The sequence below is a fragment of the Sus scrofa genome, chromosome 3 (genome assembly GCF_000003025.6).
Source record: "Sus scrofa isolate TJ Tabasco breed Duroc chromosome 3, Sscrofa11.1, whole genome shotgun sequence".
Lineage (NCBI taxonomy): Eukaryota > Metazoa > Chordata > Mammalia > Artiodactyla > Suidae > Sus > Sus scrofa.
Window position 1 is genome coordinate 57,840,250 of NC_010445.4, and position 24,295 is coordinate 57,864,544.

Sequence of the window (24,295 nt, forward strand, 5' to 3'; positions counted from 1 at the left end):
ATAGATCAATAGACTGAAAGCAAGCAGTAGAAATTTTGCTTTAAATTTTTTTTTAATTTTTATTTAAAGAAATTTTTTTTTGTGGCCACACTTGCAGCATGCAGAAGTTCCTGGGTCAGGGATAGAACTTGAGTCGCAGCTGTGAAAACGTGGAATCCTCAACCGCTAGGCCACCAGAGACTACCTAGACATTTTGCTTTTTATGTTTTGTGACAACTTGACTGCTTAATCAACAGTTCACAATATCCTGGAATTCCCTGGTGGCACACTGGGTTAAGGATCCTGAGTTGTCATTGCTGTGGCTCAGGTCGCTGCTCTGGTGTGGGTTCCATCCCTGGCCTGGGAATTTCCGCAGGCCAAGGTCCACAATCTTCAAAATTCTAACATTGCAACCAGAGTTTGAGCCACTAGGGGAGAGATAGGAATTCAGAGAAAACCTGCCCCCAAGATTTTCCCTTTAGCCTCAGACTGAATGGAGCCTTGAATATCCCTGTGTCTGCTGACTGTGCTAGAGAATAGCTCAGCGTTACGTTTTGGAAGCTACGGCTCTTTGAAATACTGGTAGCCTCAGAAACTCTACAGGGTGTTGGGTGAGGTACCATTTATTAGGAAGCAGTCCCAAATGTTTGGAGGGTTTGCACCTTTGTGGGAAATATCCTGAAGGAGTTAACAGTGGTCCCGCCTAAGTGGGGTCACGCCTGGGCCGAGCATTTATAAGGAGAGCATCAGAGCAGTTTCGGCATTCATGGAGCCACCTGCCCTGGTTTCCATACAAGTTGTCTCTGCATTTGGTGAGTATAAATCCCTGTGGAGAGAGTTCCCTAGTGGCTCAGTGGGTTAAGGATCCAGACTTGTCACTGCTGTGGCAAGGGTTCAATCCCTAGCCCAGGAACTTCCACATGCCACTGGGGCAGCCAAAAACTAACTAAATGAATGGATAAATGAATAGATAAATAAATAAATAAATCCCTGTGGATCTTTACACACCTGGGAAATCGGATCAATTCTGGTGTCTCATCTTGAATTGATGTCATTGGGTCCAGACTCAGCCATGTCACTGGCAGGAAGGGCTCCATGTATTTGAATCCTGGCTTCCCTATTTCTCACCTGGGAGAGTTTGACTAAATTTCTTTACTCGGCTGTTCCTCAGAGCCCTCATGTCTAAAATGGGTTTTAGGAGTTCCCGTTGTGGCACAGCGGAAACGAATCTGACTAGGAACCATGAGGTTGTGGGTTCCATCCCTGACCTATTCCAGTGGGTTAAGGATCCAGCGTTGCTGTGAGCTGTGGTGTACGTCGCAGATGCGGCTCGGATTTGGCATTGCTGTGGCTGTGGTGTAGACAGGCAGCTGTGGCTCCGATTGGACCCCTAGCCTGGGAACCTCCATATGCCACAGATGCGGCCCTGAAAAGACAAAAGACAAAAAATAAATTAATAAAATAAAATGGGTTTTAATATATTTGTGACAATGAAATAATTCATATAAATGTGCTCAGAGAACAGTGAGTGCTCGCTCGGTATTAGGCATGTATAGCTGTGGTGATGAGGTGGCCCTACAGCCGTGCAATTTCGGGTCCTATAAAAACAAGTGACTCTGGGTCACAGGACAAGGCAGCCTCAATGATTTCTGCCTAACCACTCTCATCTGCCTTTGGCTGTTTCTGTAGAGCTGTTGACATCGCCGCTGGATTTTGCCCTCAGGATTTTAAAGGCACCACGGACCTGTGATTATGTACAAACAATCTATTAGGAACAGCGGAAGGGTGGGGAGAAGGGGAGAAGAGGTGAAGGCATGGCATCCAGGCACAAAAGTATCAGTCATTATACTATTACCGCCATTGCCTCCATCATCAAACATTTACTGACCCTGAATCTGTGCCAGGGACCATGAAAGCCTGGTAGCAGACATAAGGATGAATGCCTGCACCCTGCTACCGAGCACCCTGCCATCCGAGGGAAAGGAAGACAGGAAACCTGGCGAGGCTGAAAGATAAGGGTGGTACAAGCAGTAAGGAAAGCATAGTGACTAGAGTTCAGAGTGAGGAGGAAGTACTTCCAGCCAGGAAGGCGAAAGGGAAGGGGCCAGGACGGCTAGCTTCTTTCTATATCTCCCACCTGTGTGGATGGCTGCGACATCACCATGGGAACTCAAGCTGGGGCTTCCCAGCACGTCTTCAACTCCCATTCCCTCCCTCCCACCTACCAATGGTTTCCCCCAATACTCCCAGTTACAATCACAGAATAGCTCTCCAGTCCATTCCCTCCCACCTCCTCCCAAGTTCAGATCCTCCTCCTCTCTTGCCAGAATTTTGGCAGAAGTCTCCTAACCTCCAGTTCTCTCTCCATGCAGCCCATCTTTCATGCTACCACGAGAGTAATCTTCCAAAATTACAAATTTGATTATCATTCCTCTGCTTAAGAAGGTTAGGATCACCCTTTGTGGTTTAGCGGTTAACAAACCCAACTAGTATCCGTAAGGATATGGGTTAGATCCCTGGCCTTGCTCAGTGGGGTAAGGATCCAGTGTTGCCATGGCTATGGCATAGGCCCGCAGCTGTAGCTTTGATTTGACCTCCAGCCTGGGAACTTCTATATGCCTTGGGTACAGCCCCAAAAAGCAAAAAATAAAAAAATAAAAAATGAAAATAAAAAGAATATTAGCTGACGTTCCATCACCTAGCATAGCAATGTCTAAAATTTTATCACTAGCATAGCAGCCTCCCTCTTCTATTTTTTTCAAATCTTTGTACGTCCTTGTGGCCATTTTTTTGCCCTCATCTCTCAGTCCCTGTGTTTGGAGAGCTGGAGTCTACACACTGTATTTTCTAAATTCTTTTGGAAGCTGCTCTTCTGTTGGGATCTAGTGCATGCCAATCACCCAGCCAGAGGGAAACTGGAAATTGGAAGAAGGAAAAAAAAATCTTCCTTCTGCAGCAGTTGCTGGAAATTCTAGTGGTTGTTGTTGTGGCGGCAGGAGTGCAAGTGTCCAGATTACAGCAGCCTGGCTAGGTGTGGTACCTTTTCCGTAGTTTAAGCCTTGGCCAAGGCAGATCAAGAACTGAAAGAACCAGCAACCTCCTACATAGAAGCAAGTGTAGACCTCTGGGTTCCAGCCCAGGGGCATCAGCAGTTTGGAATCCTCTTCTCCTTTCTGCCATTTCAGCTCTTCCAATACTCAGGTAACCAGTCTCCTGTATTTGATTATCTTATTTGCAATTCCTTGAATAACATTTCTTTCTCATACTGAACTCTTGTACTATGAGTTATGTACTATTTTTTCTCTAAATGACTCCTTTAAAAAAATGGACCTTGGGAGTTCCCATCGTGGCTCAGTGGTAATAAATCTGACTAGGATCCATGAGGACTTGGGTTCAATCCCTGGCCTTGCTCAGCGGGTTAAGGATCCAGCATTGCCATGAGCTGTGATATAGGTCACAGATGCAGCTCCAATTTGACCCCTAGCCTGGGAACTTACATATGCCGCAGGTACAGCCCTAAACAAAACAAAACAAAACAAAAAATTGACTTTGTCCAAAGTAATAATATCCATGAGGTTGGTGTATTTTTTTTTTTTAATTTTCGTGGTTGCACCATGGCATATGAACATTCCCAGGCCAGGGGTGGAATCTGAGCCACAGTTGCAAACCATGTGGCAACTGTGGTTACACCAGATACTTTAACCCACTGCACTGGGCCAGGGATTGAACCCACGCCTCCGCAGTGACCTGAGCTGCTGTAGTCAGATTCTAAACCCACAGTGCCACAGCAGAAACTCTGGTGTGTATTTTTCTAATACATATTAGACTAAGTGCAAAACAAATAATATTAAAATGGTTCATCCATGTCCCATCTAAAATAATTCCTAACCCTGATATATGCACCATTCCAGGAAACTAAGGTCTATGGAATAGAGTCCAGCCTCCCCTTCTCCATCTGGTTGTGGCCTCCCTCTCCAGCTCCCATCTCTGGTTTCCTTACACAGACTCTTCCATCCTCCTCTCTATCCTCCCTCCTTGAACCACATGCCTTTCTTCTGCAACAGCAAATTTGTTCACACATTTGCATGCGTTTTTCTCTATTTATGATTCCTTCTCTGGCCAGAAAGTCCTCTAACTCTTAATTCCATCATTCCCTACATTTTGAAATATTCAAAAGCCAACTTTGGCTTCATTCATGCTCCCTACTAGACAGTGAGTTCCTTTGTAGATTCAATGTCACATAGTAGGTCAGTGTCACATAGTATGCTTACTGAGTGAACAATCATCTGATGCCTGTGGCTTAAGTGGGACCTGAGACTGGGGAAATGCTACGCTGGAGGAGGGAACAAAATGATGCACATGATCACCATGGAGCACATGTGTGCTTAGAGTGGCCCCAGTGGGATATTCCAGTTAAGTCCACTACAAGAAGAATGGCACACCCTGGCTTTAAAGAACTAGAATTCAGTAAAATACACCTTGCCCCACATCTCTGCGGAACATGAGGGCTCAGCAGCCACTCAGGACCTTTCATTTCTTTGAGATCTCTCTTCACGCACATGGACTGTCCATTCCCTTGATCTAGAGAAATAAGGCATTCCTGAACAGAGAGTAACCCAACTCAAGAGGTCAATGGCACTTGGACTATTCTCTTACCAACATTTTCTAGACACGTGATCCATGGAAAGGGCAATGCTAAGCTCTGGGTTAGAAGAACTTTCAGGAGAATAACCAAGACAGAGCCTTAAAAATTGTAATACGGAAATAATGAAAGTCAAAAACATAAGTTTTGGAATCCAACAGATGGAGTTTATACTTCTATTTGACCACTTCCTATTTGGGTAGCAATTACTAACTTCTTCTTCTTCTCCTTCTCCTTCTCCTTCTTCTTCTTCTTCTTTTGGCTCTGCCCATGACATGTGAAACTTCCTGGGCCAGGGATTGAACCCTTGCCACAGCAGGACAACTCCAGATCCTTATCCCTCTGAGCCACCAGGGAACTCCTAACCTCTTCTCACCTCAGTTTTCTCCTCTGAAAAGTGGGGATAATAATGCTTATCACAGAGTATTGTTTTGAGAATTCAGCAAGAATTCTCAGAGAAACACCTACTTAGTATTTATTCAACTAGTGGCAGCTGTATTTTATCACTCTAGTATAATGGAATTAATGGAATTGAATAGAAATCGCTATTGGGGATGTGGGTCTAGAGGAGAGGAGCCCTCAGGAGGGCTGTATGGAGAGAGGCTGTGAGGCTGAGCCTTAAGGGATGTCAGCAGAGTGGCCAGCCTGGCTTGAAAGGGCTGCTGGTTCACGGCTCTAAGGCAGAGAGGATGCAGGGCTACAGGGCAGGGTAGCGAGTTGGCCAAGGGTTACTTGGAAGCGATTTCTCTTTGAAGTATCAGGCTAACTTCAAAGGCAGCTGGAAGTTCTCAACCTGCAGAGGGCAAGGGACATAAGGACATGGTGACACAGGACAAGCAAACACTATTAGCTTTTTACAGCCAAGGCAGGAGCCTTGGGAACCAGCCTTGCAGATAAGTTTTGAGTTCTCTCTTGATTACATCAGTCTTCAAGTTGGTGCCACTGCCTGACACGTGATCCACAGGATTTTTAACTTTACTGGGTCACAGGGAAGGAGAACGCATTGGGGGCCCCAAAGCAAATCACTGGAAGGTCTTAATTCCTCACAATAAGGACATTCCTAAAAATCATTGTGCAAAGGGAAATTTCATTGAGTACATTTTTCAGTAGAGTCTGTGTAAAGGGGATTCCTCTTACAGGGCAAACCACCACCCACAGTTTTCCTTTGGCATCTTTGTACTTTTGCCTCCCCTGCACCCCCATGCCCCCTCCAGTGGCTTCTGTAAGCAGGCAGACTTTTAAAATGCCAAGGATGCTGAGTGATTTTGAGGCAGATCCAATTTTATGTTCTAGACAGTTTTTATAGAGGGGAGACTCTTTAAGGATTTATCAGTGGTTAAGGAGACAGAATAGGCATAAGAAAAGCAAGGCGAAAGAATATCTTTTAAACGTTTTTATTGAAGGATGTACATCCTGACATCCCAACCATTAGCTTTAAAATAGCACATAGGAGTTCCTGTTGGACTCAGCAGGTTAAAAACCCCACAGAGTGTCTGTGAGGATGCGGGTTCAGTCCTTGGCCTTGCTCAGTGGGTTAAGGATCTGGTGTTGCCACAAGTTGAGGCACAGGTCAAAGATGTGGCTTGGATCTGGCATTGCTGTGGTTGTGGCGAAGGCCAGCAGCTGCAGCTCAGATGCAGACCCTAGCCTGGGAACTTCCATATGCTTCAGGTGTGGCCATTAAAAAAAAATCAAAAATTGGAGTTCCTGTCGTGGCTCAGCAGTTAACAAATCTGACTAGCATCCATGAGGATGCAGGTTCGATCCCTGACATTTCTCAGTGGGTTAAGGATCCGGCGTTGCCCTAAGCTGTGGTGTAGGTTGAGGAGGTGGCTCTGTTTCCGCATTGCTGTGGCTGTGGTGTAGGCTGACAGCTATAGCTCCAATTGACCCCTGGCCTGGGAAGTTCCATTTGTCATGGGTGGGGTCCTAAATTAAAAAAAAAAAAAAATCCGAAGCCGAGCCCATGAAGTGGTATGGTAGTCGTTTTTTTTTTTTTTCCTTGAAAGCCACTTGAACTTTGTCATTGCAATTAAGATTATCTCTTCTTGTGTTTGCTTAGCTGGAGGGCGGGAGATGTCATTACCCTTTTCTAATTTGATGGAAAACTACATATGAGTGTAAAATTTTGAAATGGCCACTCACCTTTGTGGCTTCAACATACATGTGTTCGTGTGTGCGTGTGCACACGCGCACACGCGCGTGCGCGCACACACACACAATCTAACCAAGAGGAGGCCATTGAGGGCTGGCTAAGAATCTCCCGTTCTCAGATCTGAATTGAATGGGAGCCAAAACTTCCAGCCCATGCCACAGCCATGGCAACACCAGATCCGAGCCACATCTGTGACGTCGGATCCTTATCCCACTGAGCCGCAAGCCCAAGGATCAAACCCCCATCCTCACCAACACTATGTCGGGTTCTTAACCTGCTGAGCCACAGCGGGAACTCCAGGATGTGGATTTCATATGCCTGGTATCCCTTTGTCTGAGGAGGGTGGTCGGGCAGGCGGTGGTTGCATGAGAGAGCGTGGTGTGTCCAGGGGACCGCCAGTAGATCCTCCCCATCAGAGCACTTGATGGTGGGAAGGGTCTGTGTGGGGAGTGTCTTCAGTATAAGCTGAATTTAGTCCAGGGGTTAACCACCACACAGTCACGACACATGCCAGACACATGCCAGCTCTTAGCCTGTGGGGACGTAATCCAGATGCCATCAGGGATCGATGGTGCTCTGGGATTTGGGCAAAACAGCTTGAATTCCCCCTGCAAAGCCCTAAGATTTCTGGGGATCCCCATGGGGGATGTCTCCCAAGGTCACTCAGCAACCTGTTACTGTCTTGATTGTACTGTCTCGGCTCCATCACATTAACCTAGAAATGAAACTCAGCCCCTCATCATTTTCCACGTATACTGACTCACGAATTCTGATTTACTGAAGCACTGAAGGAAGTTGGGGAGAAGATTAAAGAAAGATGGATGGGGGGAACCCAACCCTAGGTGTCCATGAGGATGTGGGTTTGATCCCTGGCCTTGCTCAGTGGGTTAAGGATCCGTGTTGCTGTGAGCTGTGGTGTAGGTCGAAGACATGGCTCGGATCTGGGGTTGCTGTGGCTGTGGTGTAGGCCAGCAGCTGTAGCACCGATTCAACCCCTAGTCTGGGAACTTCCATATGCCAAGGGTATGGCCCTAAAAAGCAAAAAAAATAAGATGAGGCTTCCCTTGGAAGCAAATGAGTAGCTTCTATTTCAACAGCAGGCCTCCCAGAAGCTTCCCCAGCCTCACAGCTCCCGGGGTGCCTTAGTGACCATCACCCCACACCCTCTTCCTGGCCCCTCTCCTTTCTGCCAGCCACCCCGCTCTCTCTTCTCTCCCATCATCCAAGAGGAAGAAAGAAGACCAGGCCTCTTGTAGTTTTCTGCTCATCACAGCCCTGCTTCCTCATCGGTTCATTGGCTCGGGCTTGCTGAACACGGATTCCAGGCTCCCTCACCCCCTCTCTCTCCCAAGCAGCTTATCTGGTAACCTCCCCTTTCTCTCTCTCTCTTCCTCTTGTGCGCACTCTTGCATGCGACGTGCGTGCGCGCGCACACGCACACAGAATTTCCTAAGACAAATTCCATTGCTAATCCTTAAGATAATGGATTTTGCATTTCCTTACATATTCAAAAATAAAAACTTGTCTTTCCACCTGTAGGAGATGAAGCATCCTCAGCACAATGGGACATGTTAAAAGGGCCATAATCAAGGCTCAGAAAGACACAAGAAGAGACTAAGGCTGTGCCTGTCAACCTCTTTGCCACTTTTCCCACTCCTGTCCGGGTGCCAGGGCTTATGTGGTGACTAAAAATGACTGTGAGTTCTCAGCACACAAGCCTGTCCCACATTCTCCAGGGACAGTCCTGACCTGTGGCCTGGAAAGCCCTTGGTGTCCTGGGCAAGGTCAGAGGGGGGTGGGGCAGGGAGGGCAGAGCAGAGCAGAGGGAAAGGCTTTCGGGCACCAGTTCCTGCGGACAGCACATCCACTCTCCGCTGCCCTCCGCCCACACTGCTCAGAAGGTGGTGAGATTTTTGTGGCAGGGTTTATGCTAAGGCACCTGTCAGAGATGCCAGAGACGGGCTCAGGCTTTGAGTATGTGGACTTCTAAGGTGTTTGCTGGATCAACGTATTTAATTCTGGAAGTTCGGGGAGTTCCCATTGTGGTTCAGTAGTAATGAACCTAACTAGTATCCATGAGGATGCAGGTGCAATCCCTGGCCTTGCTCATTGGGTTAAGGACCTGTCTGTGGCTATTCTACAGATCAGCAGCTGCAGCTCCAATTAGACCCCTCTCCTGGGATCCTCCATAAGCCACGAGTGTGGCCCTAAAAAGAAAAGCTCTGGAACTTCTGGAGAGTATTTTGAGAGGGCTGAAGTTAACAGAACACACCACTACTGTGGACTGCACACTGTGTCAATCTCCTGCTTTTCTTTCTCTGGCATCAGTGTCCCCTAACATGAGTCCTCACCCACCCACATGCCCTCTGCCTCGCACACAACCTGAGGGCTTCTGAGCTTCCAGAGCAGAGGCACTGGCAGCCCAGGAGTTCCAGGGTACAGAGCCAGTTTGGCAGATAAGGAATCGAGCCTCTTGATGACTGTGTATCAGGAAGGACCAGACAGGATCCACCCCCAACCCCCTGCAGGGGAGAGCACAGTCCAGCAAACAGAGAGGGCTCCCACCACCCACTCAGACTCAGGCTGGGAGCAGCCGAGCAGGACTGCAGAGGAGGGAGAGGGCACCACTAGGGACGGGAAGACAGGAGCAGGCTCTCGGACCTGGGATCGGTGTGGCCAGCCTATTCACATGCTCCCTCACTGCACTCTCAGCCCAGAGCGATGTCCTGTCCTCTTCATGCTTAATGAAATGTGTGTCAATTTCTCCACACCTGATTTAAATGTACCCTTTAGGAGATCCCTGATGACACAGAAATTAAGGATCTGGCGCTGTCATTGCTGTGGCTCGGGTCGCTGTGGTGGCATGGGTTCAATCCCTGGCCCGAGGACTTTTGTATGCTGCAGATGTGGCCGAAAGTAAACAAACAAATAAATAAATGAGTAAACAAATAAATAAATAAACCCTTTACCACTTTCAAAAGAACTGATTTGTACGGTGGAAGTGGCCCACGGCATTCCCAGAATACAAAACAGCTCTAGGGGCTGATGACGACTTTGTGAAAATTAGGTTAGTCTGATGATAAAGATGGGAGGAGAGCATAGGATTTGGAGCTAAGGGGAAGTTTTGTGATTAAAGGGATTCTTTGGTATTTTTCTGTGTGTCTAGATCTAGATCCACACACACAGAGCTGTCTACATGTATATATGGACAGCACACATATTCACATGCAGGCAGGCACATATGTGTGTATGTGTGTAGAGGCATGAATGCGTACACATACCCACACCCTCGGTTCGTGGGAGAGCAGCTCCTTAAAGGCTGCAGGGCCCTAGAGCTTTGCACTTGATTGACACCCATCCATGTTTGCTGAATCGGAGCCAGCCACTACTGTGCCCATCTTATCACTGACCATTGCTCTTGGGAGTTAATGTTTGAACCTGGCCATAAAGGAGTTGACAGCTGCTGACCTTGACCCACATTCAAAGGGGAAGGAGCCCCCTATAAATGAGCCCACAGTGGCAGCCTGGCCAGCAGAGCTGCTTGATCAGCTGTGGGAGTAGCCTCATTGCCACCATGAACTTCTCCGGCAAATACCAAGTACAGAGCCAGGAAAACTTTGAGGCCTTCATGAAGGCAGTCGGTGAGTGCTGGGCCAAGGCTGGGGTCACGCCAACGGGGGTCTGGCCCGGCAGGTGGTGGTCGGGCAGGGTCTCGATGTTGGGTTGGGAGGACTGGGGTCCCTGTGCTTCCCGTTACTTTCTCAGCTCATGCTATTCCTCCCTGGACAAGGCCAGGCCACAGGCCAGTGCAAAGAGCACTGAACTAGGGTCTGATCTGGATGAACGCCACCTGTGCTGGTATCTCATTGTGTGACCCCATTCATTCACTCGTGTTTGTTCATTCTTTTTTTTTTCTTCTTTCTTTCTTTGTCTTTTGTCTTTTTAGGTTTGCACCCACAGCATATGGAGGTTCCCAAGCTAGGGGTCTAATCAGAGCTATAGCTGCTGGCCTACGCTACAGCCACGGCAACACTAGTTCCGAGCCACACCTGCAACCTACACCACAGCTCTCGGCAACACCGGATCCTTAACCCACTGAGGGAGGCCAGGGATGGAACCCTCAACCTCATGGTTCCTAGTCGGATTCATTTCTGCTGCGCCACAATGGGAACTCCTCATTCTTTTGACACACATGGATTCAAGGGCAGCCCCAATGCTCAGCTGAGCCCCGTGCTGGGCAGACACCGCGGAGACAGACAACAAACAACAAGCCACATTTTCAAGGTCCCAATTTAGAAAGAGAAAAAGGGAAGAAATAAATGCAACAGGGAAGAAATAAATGTAACAAAGTATCTCCTAAGGTGTGGTAACCACTGACTAGGTGACTCAGCACCTGGCACTGTGTTAAACCCTTTGGAGGCAACATTCTGCGGACTCCTGGCCAAACAACCAGTGGAGTACTATTATTCTTCCCATTTCACAGTTGGGTCAAGCAAGGCCTAGAAAGGTCAAGAAATCCCAACCGAGGTCACATAGGTCGTCATCCTAAACCAAGGTGGGATGGGAAGCAGGCACTAGTTCCCAGAGACCCCATTTTAAATCCCCGGAGCCCACCCAGAGTCACTTACAGGAGGACGAGGGAGGCCGGCTGGCAGGGAAGGCGGGCTTGGCTGAACCTTGGAAGATGGGCAGCTATCTGCCACGTGGTTGGAGGAGGGGAGTGCACGCCAGATAGAAAGAGCAAAGGGGCAGTGAGACAAGGAAGGATGCTGAGAGGGAGAGGATGAGGAAGACAGAAAGGCAGAGAGAGGAGGCCCGCTGAGAGCTGGGTGCTTCGGTGGCAGGGCAAGTCACTCCCCTGCTCTGTGCCTGGCAGCACTCGCCTGGGCTGCCAACCCTCCCCACCGCCATCAGTGCACGTGGCTTTCATGCACCTCAATTCATGCAACAGCTTAGACATGCACCGAAATCGTAAAAGTCTGCATCTGGGCAACAGATTCCTGGGACTTAAAGGAGAGCGAGCGAGAACCAGGTGCTCAGCAGAGAAAAGCTTCTTCAGGACAGCAGCATGTGGGTTTTTATAAACCAACAGGCAGGATGGTAGGCTTTCAAGGTCAGGCCAAGCCAGGCCACTGACCTTCCCTTTCAGAGGAGAAAGTCCTGCCCACAGGACTCCAGGAAGTGCAGAGGCCACAGGGAAGCACAGCATCTCCCCTCCCCTGCCCCCTCCCCACTCCTTGGAGTTTCCCTGGTGATCGTCTCCCGCCTTGCAGTTCCCACACCTGCCCGCCCCTCAGCCTCCAATGCCTTTCATCAGGTCTGCCCGACGAACTCATCCAGAAGGGGAAGGACATCAAGGGGACATCGGAAATCGTGCAGAATGGGAAGCACTTCAAGTTGACCATCACTACCGGGTCCAAGGTCGTCCAGAATGAGTTCACCTTGGGAGAGGAGTGTGAGATGGAGACCCTGACTGGGGAGAAGGTCAAGGTAGGAGGGGCTCCCTCCCCCACCTCAGGGCACCCTCTGCTTCCAGAACTGTCCCTGGAGCTTAGCCCCAGGGCTTCCTCCCTCAAGGCTCCCACCTCGCAATCCCCATGGGGATGGATCCCTATCTCTGAACCCACTGTGTGGTGAGAGGCAGAGAGACAGAAGCAGTTCTTAAGGAGGAAGGTCTTAGGGAAGCTCCCGTTTCCTGGACTGAGGAGCCATGGCTGGAGCTCTCCCATGTGGAACATGTGGGGAACCGGCCCAGAGCAGGAGCCTAAGATGCAGGCTCTCCCAGGCACAGCAACTGGCAAGTGGGAGTCAGTGCAAAAACCCAAACAGAGCCCGAGGTCCTCCTTGAGCCCAAGGAAACTGGCTTTTGCTGAGCCTAGAGCTGGTGGCCATGGGGAGAGACTTCCTGGAGGAGGTGATGGCAACACCAGAGGACCAAGGCCCCAGCCTTCCGGGGTGGTACCTGAGCTCCTGGCCTTTGCTTTCTCATCTATGAAATGGGCACAGTCACCCTTCCCAGCACTAAGGCAGTGGGCTGGGCAGCATACCTCCGCTGGGCTGTGGCTAAGGTGTTTGAGGACAGCTGGGTGTGGCTAAGGTGTGCAATGAGAACATACAGGTGGTGGCAGGGAGTTCCAGGCAGGGGGGTGCCCCTCCCGAAGGGTCTCTCTTCTTCCCTCCAAACCCCCCCATCCCCACCTTAGCGTCCCCAGGGCCACAGAGGCGCCATGCTCACTCCCCACCTCCCCAAGATAGCTTTGTGCACTGGGCTCAGAGGGTTGGTCTTTTACCCCTTCTGATTTCTGCTCTTGGTTTCTGCTTCCCCAGACAGAACATTACAGGTCAAGAAATCGGTGATGCATTTTAGGAGGGACATTTTCTTCCACGCCCACAGTAAGGGGCAGGCCATGATGGGTTTTACCACAGGCCTTTTCCAATGGCCCTTTATGGAGGCAAAGCTTTAAACTTGGCCAGTGTCTTCTCCCTGCTGGGTTTCCGTTATCTCTTGCTGGGTGCATGAATAAGAGACCACAATAAGGAAAGATAAAGATGGTGGAATGAATAATTCATACCAACCAAAAATATGTGTCCTCCCAGCTGGCCAGTATTTTGAATTTTGCTACTCCCTCCCTCCATTTGCTTGGAGAATTGCAAGGTTACTAGAGTTTATTCTAATGTTTGCTTTTGAGACCACTTAGCGGTCCTATGTGGATACCTAGATCACATCCCATAAATGAAAAGCCTGACAAAGGAACCACCGCCATTTTCTTTAGTTCTTTATTATTATTATTATTATTTTTTTTTTTTTAGTGCTGTACCCATGTCATATGGAAGTTCCCAGGCTAGGGGTCACATTGGAACTGTAGCTGCTGGCCTACACCACAGCCACACCCACTGAGCGAGGTCAGGAATTGAACTCATATCCTTATGGATACTAGTGGGGTTCGTTCCAGCTGCGCCACAATGGGAACTCCAGATTTTCTTTAGTTCTTAAGGCCCCTCATTTCTATTCAGAGCCAGAGCACAGGGAGGGGCCATGTCACACAAAGCCGAGAGGTTTGGTTGCCATCATCAGAGACCTACACAGGGAAGCCAACCTCACTGGTAAGAGGTTTACCCTCTTGCAGACCCTTCCTCACAGTTCCTTTCTTCTATCCCCTGCAGACAGTGGTTCAGTTGGAAGGTGACAATAAACTGGTGACAACTTTCAAAGGCATCAAGTCTGTGACTGAACTCAACGGTGACATAATCACCAGTGTAAGTTGGTGCCCAGAGCTTGTGACTCCTAGCGCTGGGGGTGGGGGGTGGGGTGAACGTGAGGGAAGCCAATGTCCTTTGATATGCCCATGGCTCCTAAGCCTCCCATCTCTTGCGTGGGAGGCAGGATGGGGGATTTCATTGGCAAGTTGACTTGTCCAAGGTCATCCAGCTAATGAGTTACAGAATCAGGGGTCAAACATAGATCTTTCCTTTCCATTTCATTGCTGTTGAGGTTAAGAGGCTGCTTTTTTACTCTGATGACACTACTCCCTCATCATTGCCACAGTCTTATTCCAGAGGATCAGCAGGAGAGAGGGGCTGGGGGATAAAGGAGCATCCTTCAAAAACTCCAAAACTTTATAAATCAACTAAATTTTTTTTTTAAATAATGGAAAAAACCTCCAAAATCTATGCATCCAATGCATCTAATGTTTCCATAGTCTTCGCAGCTTTGGGAGGCAAATTATGCACTACTTACTGTGTGTTAGCATATGAGGGGCTTAATTTTCCTTTACAATTCAACCTCAGGTGAACGTTTCATGATTTCTTTTCTTTCAGACCATGACACTGGGTGACATTGTCTTCAAGAGAATCAGCAAGAGAATTTAGACAAGTCCGCATTTCATAGTCTTATATCATGTAAAATTAATGCAATAAAGTGAACTTTCTTTTTCAAAAAGATGTCTTTTCTTCATGATGGCTTTTCATTGATGGTGCTATTTATTGAGCACCTATCACCTCTATTTTTGTGAACCTTGTTGATCTGCATGTTCCATCCTGCTGGGTCAGGTCTGAAGGGTGATTCTCGTCTTGAAAGCAGATCCCAGGCTGTCCATTGGGTGACCCTATGAAGAACACATGATGTGGCTGGGTGTGTCTGTAGAGTAGCTGTGGAATGACCTTTGCCGGTCAGGCACATGGCAGGGAGCTGGAGCAAGAGGGTGTGCTGTGTGTTGGGTCACTCCCGGGCAAGAGGGGGCGGGGGGAGTAGGAACACTAGACAGGCAAAGGGGAGCTATGCTCACAGTGACCCCATTCTCCAGGGGACATGAACAAAAAGAACAGGCACTGACCCACCAAATGAACAAGTCTCTTTCCTAGAGGAGAGCTGGTAGGGGAGCTTAGCAGAAGGTGCCAGAAGTGGACAGAGGAAGCTTGGCTGGAAATTCCCCCCCATGTTGAACTTCAAGGCCCCTTCAAGGGGATGGAACACAAAGCCTCTGGCCAAGACAAGAATTACCAGGCTCTTATCATCGCCCCACCCATCTCATTGTAATGCACCCTCCCACCTTGAGCAACTTGTCCCACTCCTTCCTACCCCTACTAGGAAAGGTATGTGGCCCACTCCTCATCCTGCCCCTATAGGGCCCTTGAACCCCCCCCCCCACCCCGCAGGTAAGCAGCAAGTGTATTGTAAGACCCCTCTTTCCCCAACCAGTCAGCAGGTCAGTGGGTGTGTCAGACCTCTCCTCTCCCTGGGTTATACAAACAGACATGACCACATGCTTGGCGTTGGTTCTCCCTGATTGACAGGAAGTCATCCTGCTATACTTGCAGCATTTCTATTCTCAATAAACTGTTCTTTCTTTTCACCCTATCTGAATCCAGAAATTCTTCTTCCAACCCATGTGCAGAGCCCACAGACTTCCATACTGTGGACAGAGGCCAAAGGTGGGAGAAGAAGGATTTCTCCAAACAGCACTTTGTGCTGGGCTCTGGGAGTTGCTATGGGCTGAACTGCATCTCCCCAAAACTCACATGTCAAAGTCCTAACCTTCACTACTTTGGATTGTGACCTTATTCAGAGTCATTGCAGATGTAACTAGTGAAGTTAAAATGAGGTCATACTGGAGTAGGGTGGGCCCCTAATCCAATGTGGCCGGTGGTCTTAGAAAACAGAGAAATGTATGGACACAGAGACATGCACACAGGGAGTTCACCATCTGGAGAATGGAGTCATAAGACCACAAGCCAAGGAGCTGGTGGAAGCCAGGAGAGAGCCCTGGGGCAGACCCTTCCCTGCCTCCTTCAGAGGGAGCATGGCCCTGTCTGCTTGGTCTCAGACATCTGACCTCCAGAATCCGAGACAATACATTTCTGTTGTTTGAACTACCCAGTCTGTGTGGAACTTGGTTGTGACATCCCTAGCAAACAAATACAGGGCTCATTTCCCAGATCCAAAGGGCTGCCCAGCTCAAGCATTTCACCTTCTCTCTCTCTCAGGTCTTAGAACGGTGCCCATGCCCAGAGAATTCCCGTTGTGCCTCAGGGCATTAAGAACCAACATAGTGTCTGTGAAGATGCAGGCTCGAGCCCTGGCCTCTTGCCACAAGGTACGGTATAAGTCACAGATGTGGCTCAGATACAGTGTTGCTGTGGCTGTGGTGTACGCCTCAGCTGCAGTTCTGATTCAACCCCTAGCCCAGGAACTTCCATATGCCACAGGGGCAGCCATTAAATAAATAAATAAACAAACAAACAAATAAATAAAACACTGCCCTGCCCGCAAAAAACTCGCAGCAAAGATGCCTAAATGAATGAATGACTCTGTCATTTTTCCCACCTCCTCTCTTCCCTCTTCTGGGATTGAAACCCCATTGCTTGTTCCTTTGGATTGTTTCATCAGCCACTGTACCATCCCCCTGCCTTTCTCTCTCTCTTACCTTGGAACCTCCAGCCCACTAACCATCTTCTTCCCAACAAACAACATTGATCATAGTGTGTCCTGCAGGGAGAACAGACTGTGGCTGCCAACAGGGAGGGGGTTGGGGGAGGGACAGAGTGGGAGGCTGGGATGAGCGAATGTCAGCTCTTATTCCCCCCGGGGGATAAACAAGGTCCTACTGCATAGCAGAGTGAGCTATATTCAATGTCCAATGATAAACCATAATGGAAAACAATATTCTTTTAAAAAGAGCATATGTACATGTATTACTGAATTTGCTATACGGCAAAAATTAACACAATGCTGTAAATGAACCATGCTTCAAAATAAATAAATAATAAAATGTGTCCCATTCCATCACCTCACACATAAGAATCAAACCACTAAGAAGGCATTCAACTCTTTGTAACAGAAGTCAGTAAACTTCTTCTGTAAAAACCCAGAGAATAAATATTTTCACTTGTGTGGGCTATCCAGTCTCTGCCACAATTCCCCAATCTGCTATTGCAGCATCAAAGCCCACCACAGGTAATACCCAAATAGATGATGTGGCTGTCTTCCCATAAAACTCTATTTATTGACAGTGCAACGTGAATGTCATATCTTTTTCATATGTCATCAAATAGTATTCTTCTTTTGACTTTTTCCAACCATTTAAACATGGAAAACTATTCATAGCCTGCATACCACTTAGAACAGGTGGCAACCGGATCAGACTCCTGGACCATAGGTGGCTAACATTTGCTCCATCAGAGCCAGTCCCACCTTATCTAGCTTCACACCCTTCCTATAATATACATCCAACCAAGCTCAACAGTCTGTCACTCATAATTTAAGTGCCACCTCCTAAATTGCACAGCTGAATGTACTCTCTCTGAATGCCTCTCTCTGGCGTTCTATCTGCACAGTCTATTGGATGAAGTTCTTTCTGCCTTGTGCTAGAGTTTTCTCTATACATCAGTCCTCCTTCTCCCAAATGGAACAGGACTTTGGGGGGAAAAAAGGGGGAAACAGTTATTTCAGGAACTAAGACAGACTTAAGGAAAGAGCTTCAGAGCTTTAGTAAGAACTCAGAGTTGGGAGATACTAGGAAAAATACAGCCAATAGAACACTACAATATAGCCATTCACAAAAATAAATTCCAGAGGAACAAAAGAGCTAAATGAGTAAATGTGAAATATTAGAAATAGATTTGATGATAAATAGCTTTAAGTATAGAAGAACTTCTTAAACAAGGTGCAACATCCATGAAAGGAAATTCATTCTAATTCATTTTACTGCTGTATAAAATTAAAAGTTTGTATGATCTGACTGGGTCACTATGCTGTACAGCAGAAACTGTAAATCAGATATGCTCTAATAAAAATAAAATAAATAAAAATTTTAAAATAGGAGTTCCTGCTGTAGTGCAACGACGATGCAGGTTCTATACCTGGCCCAGCATAGTGGGTTAAGGACCCAGGATTTCCGCAGGTACGGCTTAGGTCGCACCTGTGGCTCTAATATGATCCCTGGCGCAGGAACTCCATACGCCTCAGGGCAGCCATGAAAAAAATAACAATAATAATAAATAAAGTTTACATTAAAATAATAACGTTTATATGAAAAAAAGATACTGTAAAACACAGTTTCCCGAAAAAAGCAAGAACTTGGGAGAAAATATTTGCGGCTTACATAACAGAGGTTAATAGACAGAATAGAAAAACATCCCCCAAAACAAGAAGAAGACCAACAAGTCAATGGAAAAGTGGGTTGAGGACATTTACAGGGAATTCACAATATGAAATGTGCTTGGTCTCATAGTAATCACAGAGGAGGGATGTAAGATGAGCTATCATTTTTCAAATCAAACCAGCAAAATGTAAAAAGAATGATGATGCAAAATGATGCCAGTGCCATGCAAACGAGACATGTCACCATTGCCACTTGGATTCCTAGGGAACAGCATTGGGTTGAACATTTAGACTGTTAGCAGAAGCTCTGTTACTGCCCAGAGAAAGTGGGAAACTGGGAGCAGACGAAGAGGCCCGGGAAGGGATCAAGGTCCGCTTAGCACCACGGAGCTGACAAATGGCAGAAGAGAGTTCCTTTGACTCTGAAGCCACGGGAGGAGGAAAGTGTTAGAAACAAGGTCGTCTTAGCACAGCCTCTAGGAGATGATAAAATGCCCCATGTCTCCTCCTCCTCAGAAACAGCTCTGGATTTAGGAGGGGAATGTTTGCGTGTTTTTGCCTGAAAAGGAGGTCTCATTTTAGAGGCTGCATTTGGACTTGCAGAGGTGCCCTGAGAACTTTGGGTCCAAAGCCTGTTTGAATAAAGGGCTGTTGATCGATCAGCTATTTTTACCTTGACCCCGGGTCCCTCCTGACCTCTCCCCCTTCTCTTCACCTGTCCTGTGAGCAGCCCAGTGTCGGAGAGCCCTCTTTCCCTGTGACAGCCAATCGATTTGTAAAGAACTAGTTTGGATGTCTCTATCCATACAAAAGTAGACATTTCTGAGGTTGTTGCTTGTTTTTTTCAACAGATTGAATAAAGAAAAGTGACTTTTAAAAAATTTGGCCTGCGGACCATCCCATGATTTTCTAGTGTTTCTTCCCAGAAAAACACAGAGATGAGGAATTACGCGTATCCTGTCTGCAACCTAGATTCATTCAGCCAGATCAGGGCTGGGCACCGCTAAGCTCTGAGGAGACAATGAATTCCTGAGAGATTTGCTGTCCAGCCAGAGATCAATCCATAATCCATATGGCGACAGTATGATCTGTGCCGCAGCACTGATTAGTATAAGCTCTAGACCCTGCCTGCCTTGGAAAAATGTCTCAGTGGAGGTGACATTTCAGCAGACTCTCAAAGCATCCTTTGCCTGGCAGAGGGGCTGTGGTATAAAGAAGTGCTTGGCAAGGGACGAGATGGACAAGGGCACAGAGTCTCTGCCATGAATTTGCTGGCAAGGAGTTTAGACTTGACCCTGGAGACAGTGGGGAAATCACTGAAGGGTTTGCAGCTACAAGAGTAACACTATACTAAATGCATTGTAGGAAAATTATTGTGGCCATGGTGCCAAGGGTCAACGAGAAGGTCAAGGCCGAATACAGAGAGACCATGAAGAGAGACCCTGGTCCAGGCGAGAGATGCCGGGGGCCTGAACCAAGGCAGTCCCGTGAAAATGGAAAAGTGAAAAGGCTCAAGAGCATATAGGCATTGGGGTCAATGTGCTCTAAGTGACTGGATGTGAGAAGTGATTAGAAAGATGCATGTCAGGGAAATGCTGTATAATGTCATTTATATATGTAATCTAAAAAATGCAACAAACTATGAATATGACAAAAAAGGAGACTCGCAGATACAGAGAACAAACTAGTGGTTACCGGTGGGGAGGGGACAAGACAGGAGAGAGAAGTAAAAAGTACAAACTATTACATATAAAATAAAATACAAGGGGTGTTCCCGCTGTAGTATAGACGTTAAGGATCCAGTGTTGTCTCTGCAGCAGTGCCGGTTCATTCCCCAGCCCAGCATAGTGGGTTAAGGATCCTGCATTGTGACAGCTGTGGCGTAGGTTGCAGCTGTACCTCAGATTTGATCCCTGACCATATGCCACAGGTACAAACAAAAAAAGAAAAAAAAAAAGCTACAGGAGTATACTGTACAGCATGGGGCATATAGCCAATATTTTATAGTAAGTATAAATGGAGTATAACCCTTAAATATTGTGATCACTATATGGAACCCCTGTAACTTATATAATCTTATACATCAACTATCCTTCAATCTGAAAAAAAAAAGAAAGATATATGTCTGGGATGTGTCAATAGGAAATAAGCCTCACTCAAAAGGTTCTCTTGATGAGAATTTAATGGAAGCTCCATATGCAACAGTGTGAGTGGATCCAAAGCCTTACAACCATGTCATCAACACTCCTCTCTCTCGTCAACTCCTTTTTTCCCTTTCAGTACCAGCTAGATTCTCCTAGAACTTTCTAGTCAGCATGAGTCTGCCAGCATCCCCAAGGTCACAAACCAAGAGCTTACATTCTCAGAGAACAGCAGAGACTCCTCCAATTCGGAAGCACTCCAGCAAGGGTCTGATTGCCTGGCCTGGGTCCCATTGGTGCTGTGCCAGAGGCAGGATGACCAGCTCCTGACTCAACATACAGCTTGGGAGCTTGACATTGGTCATGGTGGGCATATTTACACCATGAAAATCAGCAAATGTTATCAATCAAGACTCCTCTCAACATTGTTTTTAAATATTTACCAGGGTACCACTGTGGGTTGGGAAATGCCCATCATAGGTTCAACCTAGGTCCTGAGCCAACCTGTCCAAAGTAGCCCCCAAGAACCTATGGTGCAGAGGAGGGTCTCTCTGAGTTACCTGGTGGCTCAGTGGGTCAAAGATCCAGCATTGCCACTACTGTGGCTCAGGTCACTGCTGTGGCGAGAGTTCAGTCCCTGGGCCAGGGACTTCCACATGCCATGGGTGCAGCCAAAAAAAGAGAAGAGAAAAAGAAGGCTGTCCATCTCTGGAGGAAGAGTTGGTCTTGTTATCAGAATTGGGAGATGTTGTCTGAAGACAAGCTACTGAAACCCATTATAGGGAAACGTCTAAGAAAATAGTCCCAGATCTTGGGGAACAGGTGGTTGGTGACCTGGAGAGAAATGATGAGGTCAGGGATAAACAAGTTGAGTAAGAAGCACCTGAACACCTACCATCTTGAGTAAGGCAGAAACCTTCTCCTGAAGAAACAGATACTCAAAAGAGAGAGACGGTGAATCAAGTACAAATGTAAGTGCCACGGAAGGACACAAACCACATCCACATCGCTGGAATTCTATCTACTGCTTCAAACTGTAGTGCCCTGCACTTCTCCAGCTCTTTGCTTTACCCAAGAAGATGCTGGGTCTACAAAGGGAATCCACACACACCACACCTGCCAGGACAGGTGAGGAGAAGAGAAGCAGTGAGATCTGAGGTTTGTGATTAGGGCTGTGATCTGAGAAGTGAGAACTGACAAAGCCTGCCTTGGTGAATGAGGACAAGAAAGAAGGCAGGTTGGACATGGCTGTCCATGTGATGGATGGGAAGGAAGTTTCGTTCTCCTGGAGCCCAGAGGATTCAAATCCCAAGTCTTCTGCTCAGAGACGTACAGCTGTGCCTGCATGACCAGTCTCAGGGCTTGATGGCAGGACTGCTGAGGCAGGCAGATGATGGCCCCCCAGACCTATGAAGACGATACCTTACCTGGCACAATGGGGTTTGCAGATGTGATTAAGGTGAAATTGCAGATGTGATTAAGGTGAAATTGGGAGATTCAGAGTTCCCATTGTGACTCAGCAGGTTAAGAAACTGACTAGTCTCCATGAGGATGTGAGTTCCATCCCTGGCCTCACTCAGTGGGTTAAGGATCTGGCATTGCCGTGAGCTGTGGTATAGGTTGCAGACACAGCTCAGATCTGGCATTGCTGTGGCTGTGTTGTAGGCTGGCAGCTGTAGCTCCTATTCAACCTCTAGCCTGGGAAATTTCATATGCTGCAGGTGTGGCCCTAAAGAGACAAGAAGGAAGGGAGGAGGGAGGGAAGGAAGGAAGGAAGGGAGGGAAGGAAGGAAGGGAGGAAGGAAGGAAGGAAGGAAGGAAGGAAGGAAGGAAGGAAGGAAGGAAGGAGATTCTCCGGGATTCTCCCAGTGAGCCCAATGGAATCACAAGCGTCCTCGTAAGTAGAGGAGGAAGGCAGGAGAGTCAGAGAAGTGACATACTGCTGACTTGGAGTCACACATCAAGGAAGGTTGGTGTTTTAGAAGAAGGCTTCAAAAGCTGGAAAAGAAGAGACAGTCTTCCCTGAGGGCCTCAGAAGGAACCTAGCTCTGCTGATGGCTCAATTTTAGCCCAGTGAGACCCATTTTGGACTTCCAACCTCCAGAACCATACCATAATAAATCTGTGTTGTTTTAAGTCACTATGTGTGTGGCAATTTGTTACAGCCACAACAGGCAACAAACACAACTCTTAAAGCCATCAGGACAACTATGGCACTAGACCACACTCTTCTCAGACCAGGCCATGTGAACTGAGGACAATGAAGAGAACCAAATTCCTGCTAGGGTTTGTGGACCCAGAGGGTGGCCTGTGGTGATGCTCCGTGGTGGGTTTCCATGAGATTGAGGAGGTACTCTGACCTGAGACTGGGTTATCAGTATGCTATGTTGGGCCAGGAGGGGGCGAGGGAGCTTCCAGAAGTGCTGTTTACCTTCATGCATGGGGTGTCAAATTCCACCACGGTGCATCCCTTGGTCCAGGAGCTTGCACATGGCCTTCAGAAACATTGCCCTTCTCTCTGTTGTGCTGTGCTGTGTTGTGCCCCAACTATGTTGATTCCCTTCTGCATCCTTTAGAGAAAAAAGCCCCAAGCAATTTTCCCAAGGCATGGCTGTATCTGGCCTTTCCTACACACATCTGTTGAGACATTGGTTGGGCAGTGGACAAATGGCTCAGTCTGAAGGGTAGTCATCAGAGGTCTTAGATGCGTTTGGCGTAGCCTTGTGGGATACAGGCTTCAGAATGCAAGGTTCACTCCAGTAGAAGAAAAGATTTCTTGAATGGTCTTATTTTTAATTTCTTTTTTTATTACTTAATGAATTTATTACATTTATAGTTGTACAATGATCATCACAATCCAATTTTATAGGATTTCCATCCTACAACCCCAGCGCATCCCCTCACCCCCAAACTGTCTCCTTTGGAAACCATAAGTTTTTCAAAGTCTGTAAGTCAGTATCTGTTCTGCAAAGAAGCTCATTGTGTCCTTTTTTCAGATTCCACATATCAGTGAAAGCACTGATGTTGGTGTCTCATTGTATGGCTGACTTCACTTAGCATGATAATTTCTAGATCCGTCCATGTTGCTAAAAATGCCAGTATTTCATTCCTTTTAATGGCTGAGTAATATTCCATTGTGTATATGTACCACATTTCTTGATCCACTCCTCTGTTGATGGACATTTAGGTTGTTTCCATGTCTTGGCTATTGAAAATAGTGCTGCAATGAACATTGGAGTACATGTATCTTTGCGAGTCATGGTTTTCTCTGGATAGATGCCCAGGAGTGGGATTGCTGGATCACATGATAGTTCTCTGTTTAGTTTTCTGAGGAATCTCCATACTGTTTTCCACAGTGGTTGCACCAATTTACAATCCCACCAACAGTGTACTAGGGTTTCTTTTTCTCCACACCCTCTCTAGCACTTACTATTTGTAGACTTTTTGATGATGGCCATTATGGCTGGTGTATGGTGGTACCTCATAGTGGTTTTGATTTACATTTCTCTAATAAAGAGTGATGTTGAACATCTTTTCATGTGTGTTTTGGCCATCTGTATGTCTTCTTTGGAGAATTGTCTATTTAGATCCTCTGCCCATTTTTTGATGGGGTTGTTTGTTTTTTTGGTATTGAGCTGCAGAAGGTATTTATAAATTTTGGAGATTAATCCCTTGTCGGTCGATTCATTTGCAAATATTTTCTCCCACTTTGTGGGTTGTCTTTTCATTTTGTTTAAGGTTTCCTTTGCTGTGCAGAAACATTTAAGTTTAATTAGGTC

General features: G+C 47.2%; 1 protein-coding gene across 2 annotated transcripts; it reads left to right on the plus strand.

Annotated features, from left to right (window-relative positions):
- On the plus strand, nucleotides 10,262–14,717 carry FABP1 (fatty acid binding protein 1). Of its 2 annotated transcripts, NM_001004046.2 has the most exons (4): nucleotides 10,351–10,417; nucleotides 12,094–12,266; nucleotides 13,941–14,033; nucleotides 14,595–14,681. In NM_001004046.2, the coding sequence occupies exons 1-4, from the start codon at nucleotides 10,351–10,353 to the stop codon at nucleotides 14,643–14,645; spliced, it is 384 nt and encodes a 127-aa protein (NP_001004046.1). In that variant the 3' UTR covers nucleotides 14,646–14,681. The 2 variants fall into 2 exon arrangements, 1 of the variants encoding a protein (NP_001004046.1); XR_002342171.1 differs by having other exon boundaries at nucleotides 10,262–10,417; nucleotides 12,094–14,033; nucleotides 14,595–14,717.

What these genes read in the sequence shown, in the direction of transcription:
- FABP1 (NM_001004046.2), top strand. Translation starts at nt 10,351, where the DNA reads ATGAACTTCTCCGGCAAATACCAAGTACAGAGCCAGGAAAACTTTGAG. An exon ending in GGCCTTCATGAAGGCAGTCG is followed by an intron (nt 10,418 to 12,093) that starts GTGAGTGCTGGG and finishes GCCTTTCATCAG; the next exon opens with GTCTGCCCGACGAACTCATC. An exon ending in TGACTGGGGAGAAGGTCAAG is followed by an intron (nt 12,267 to 13,940) that starts GTAGGAGGGGCT and finishes TATCCCCTGCAG; the next exon opens with ACAGTGGTTCAGTTGGAAGG.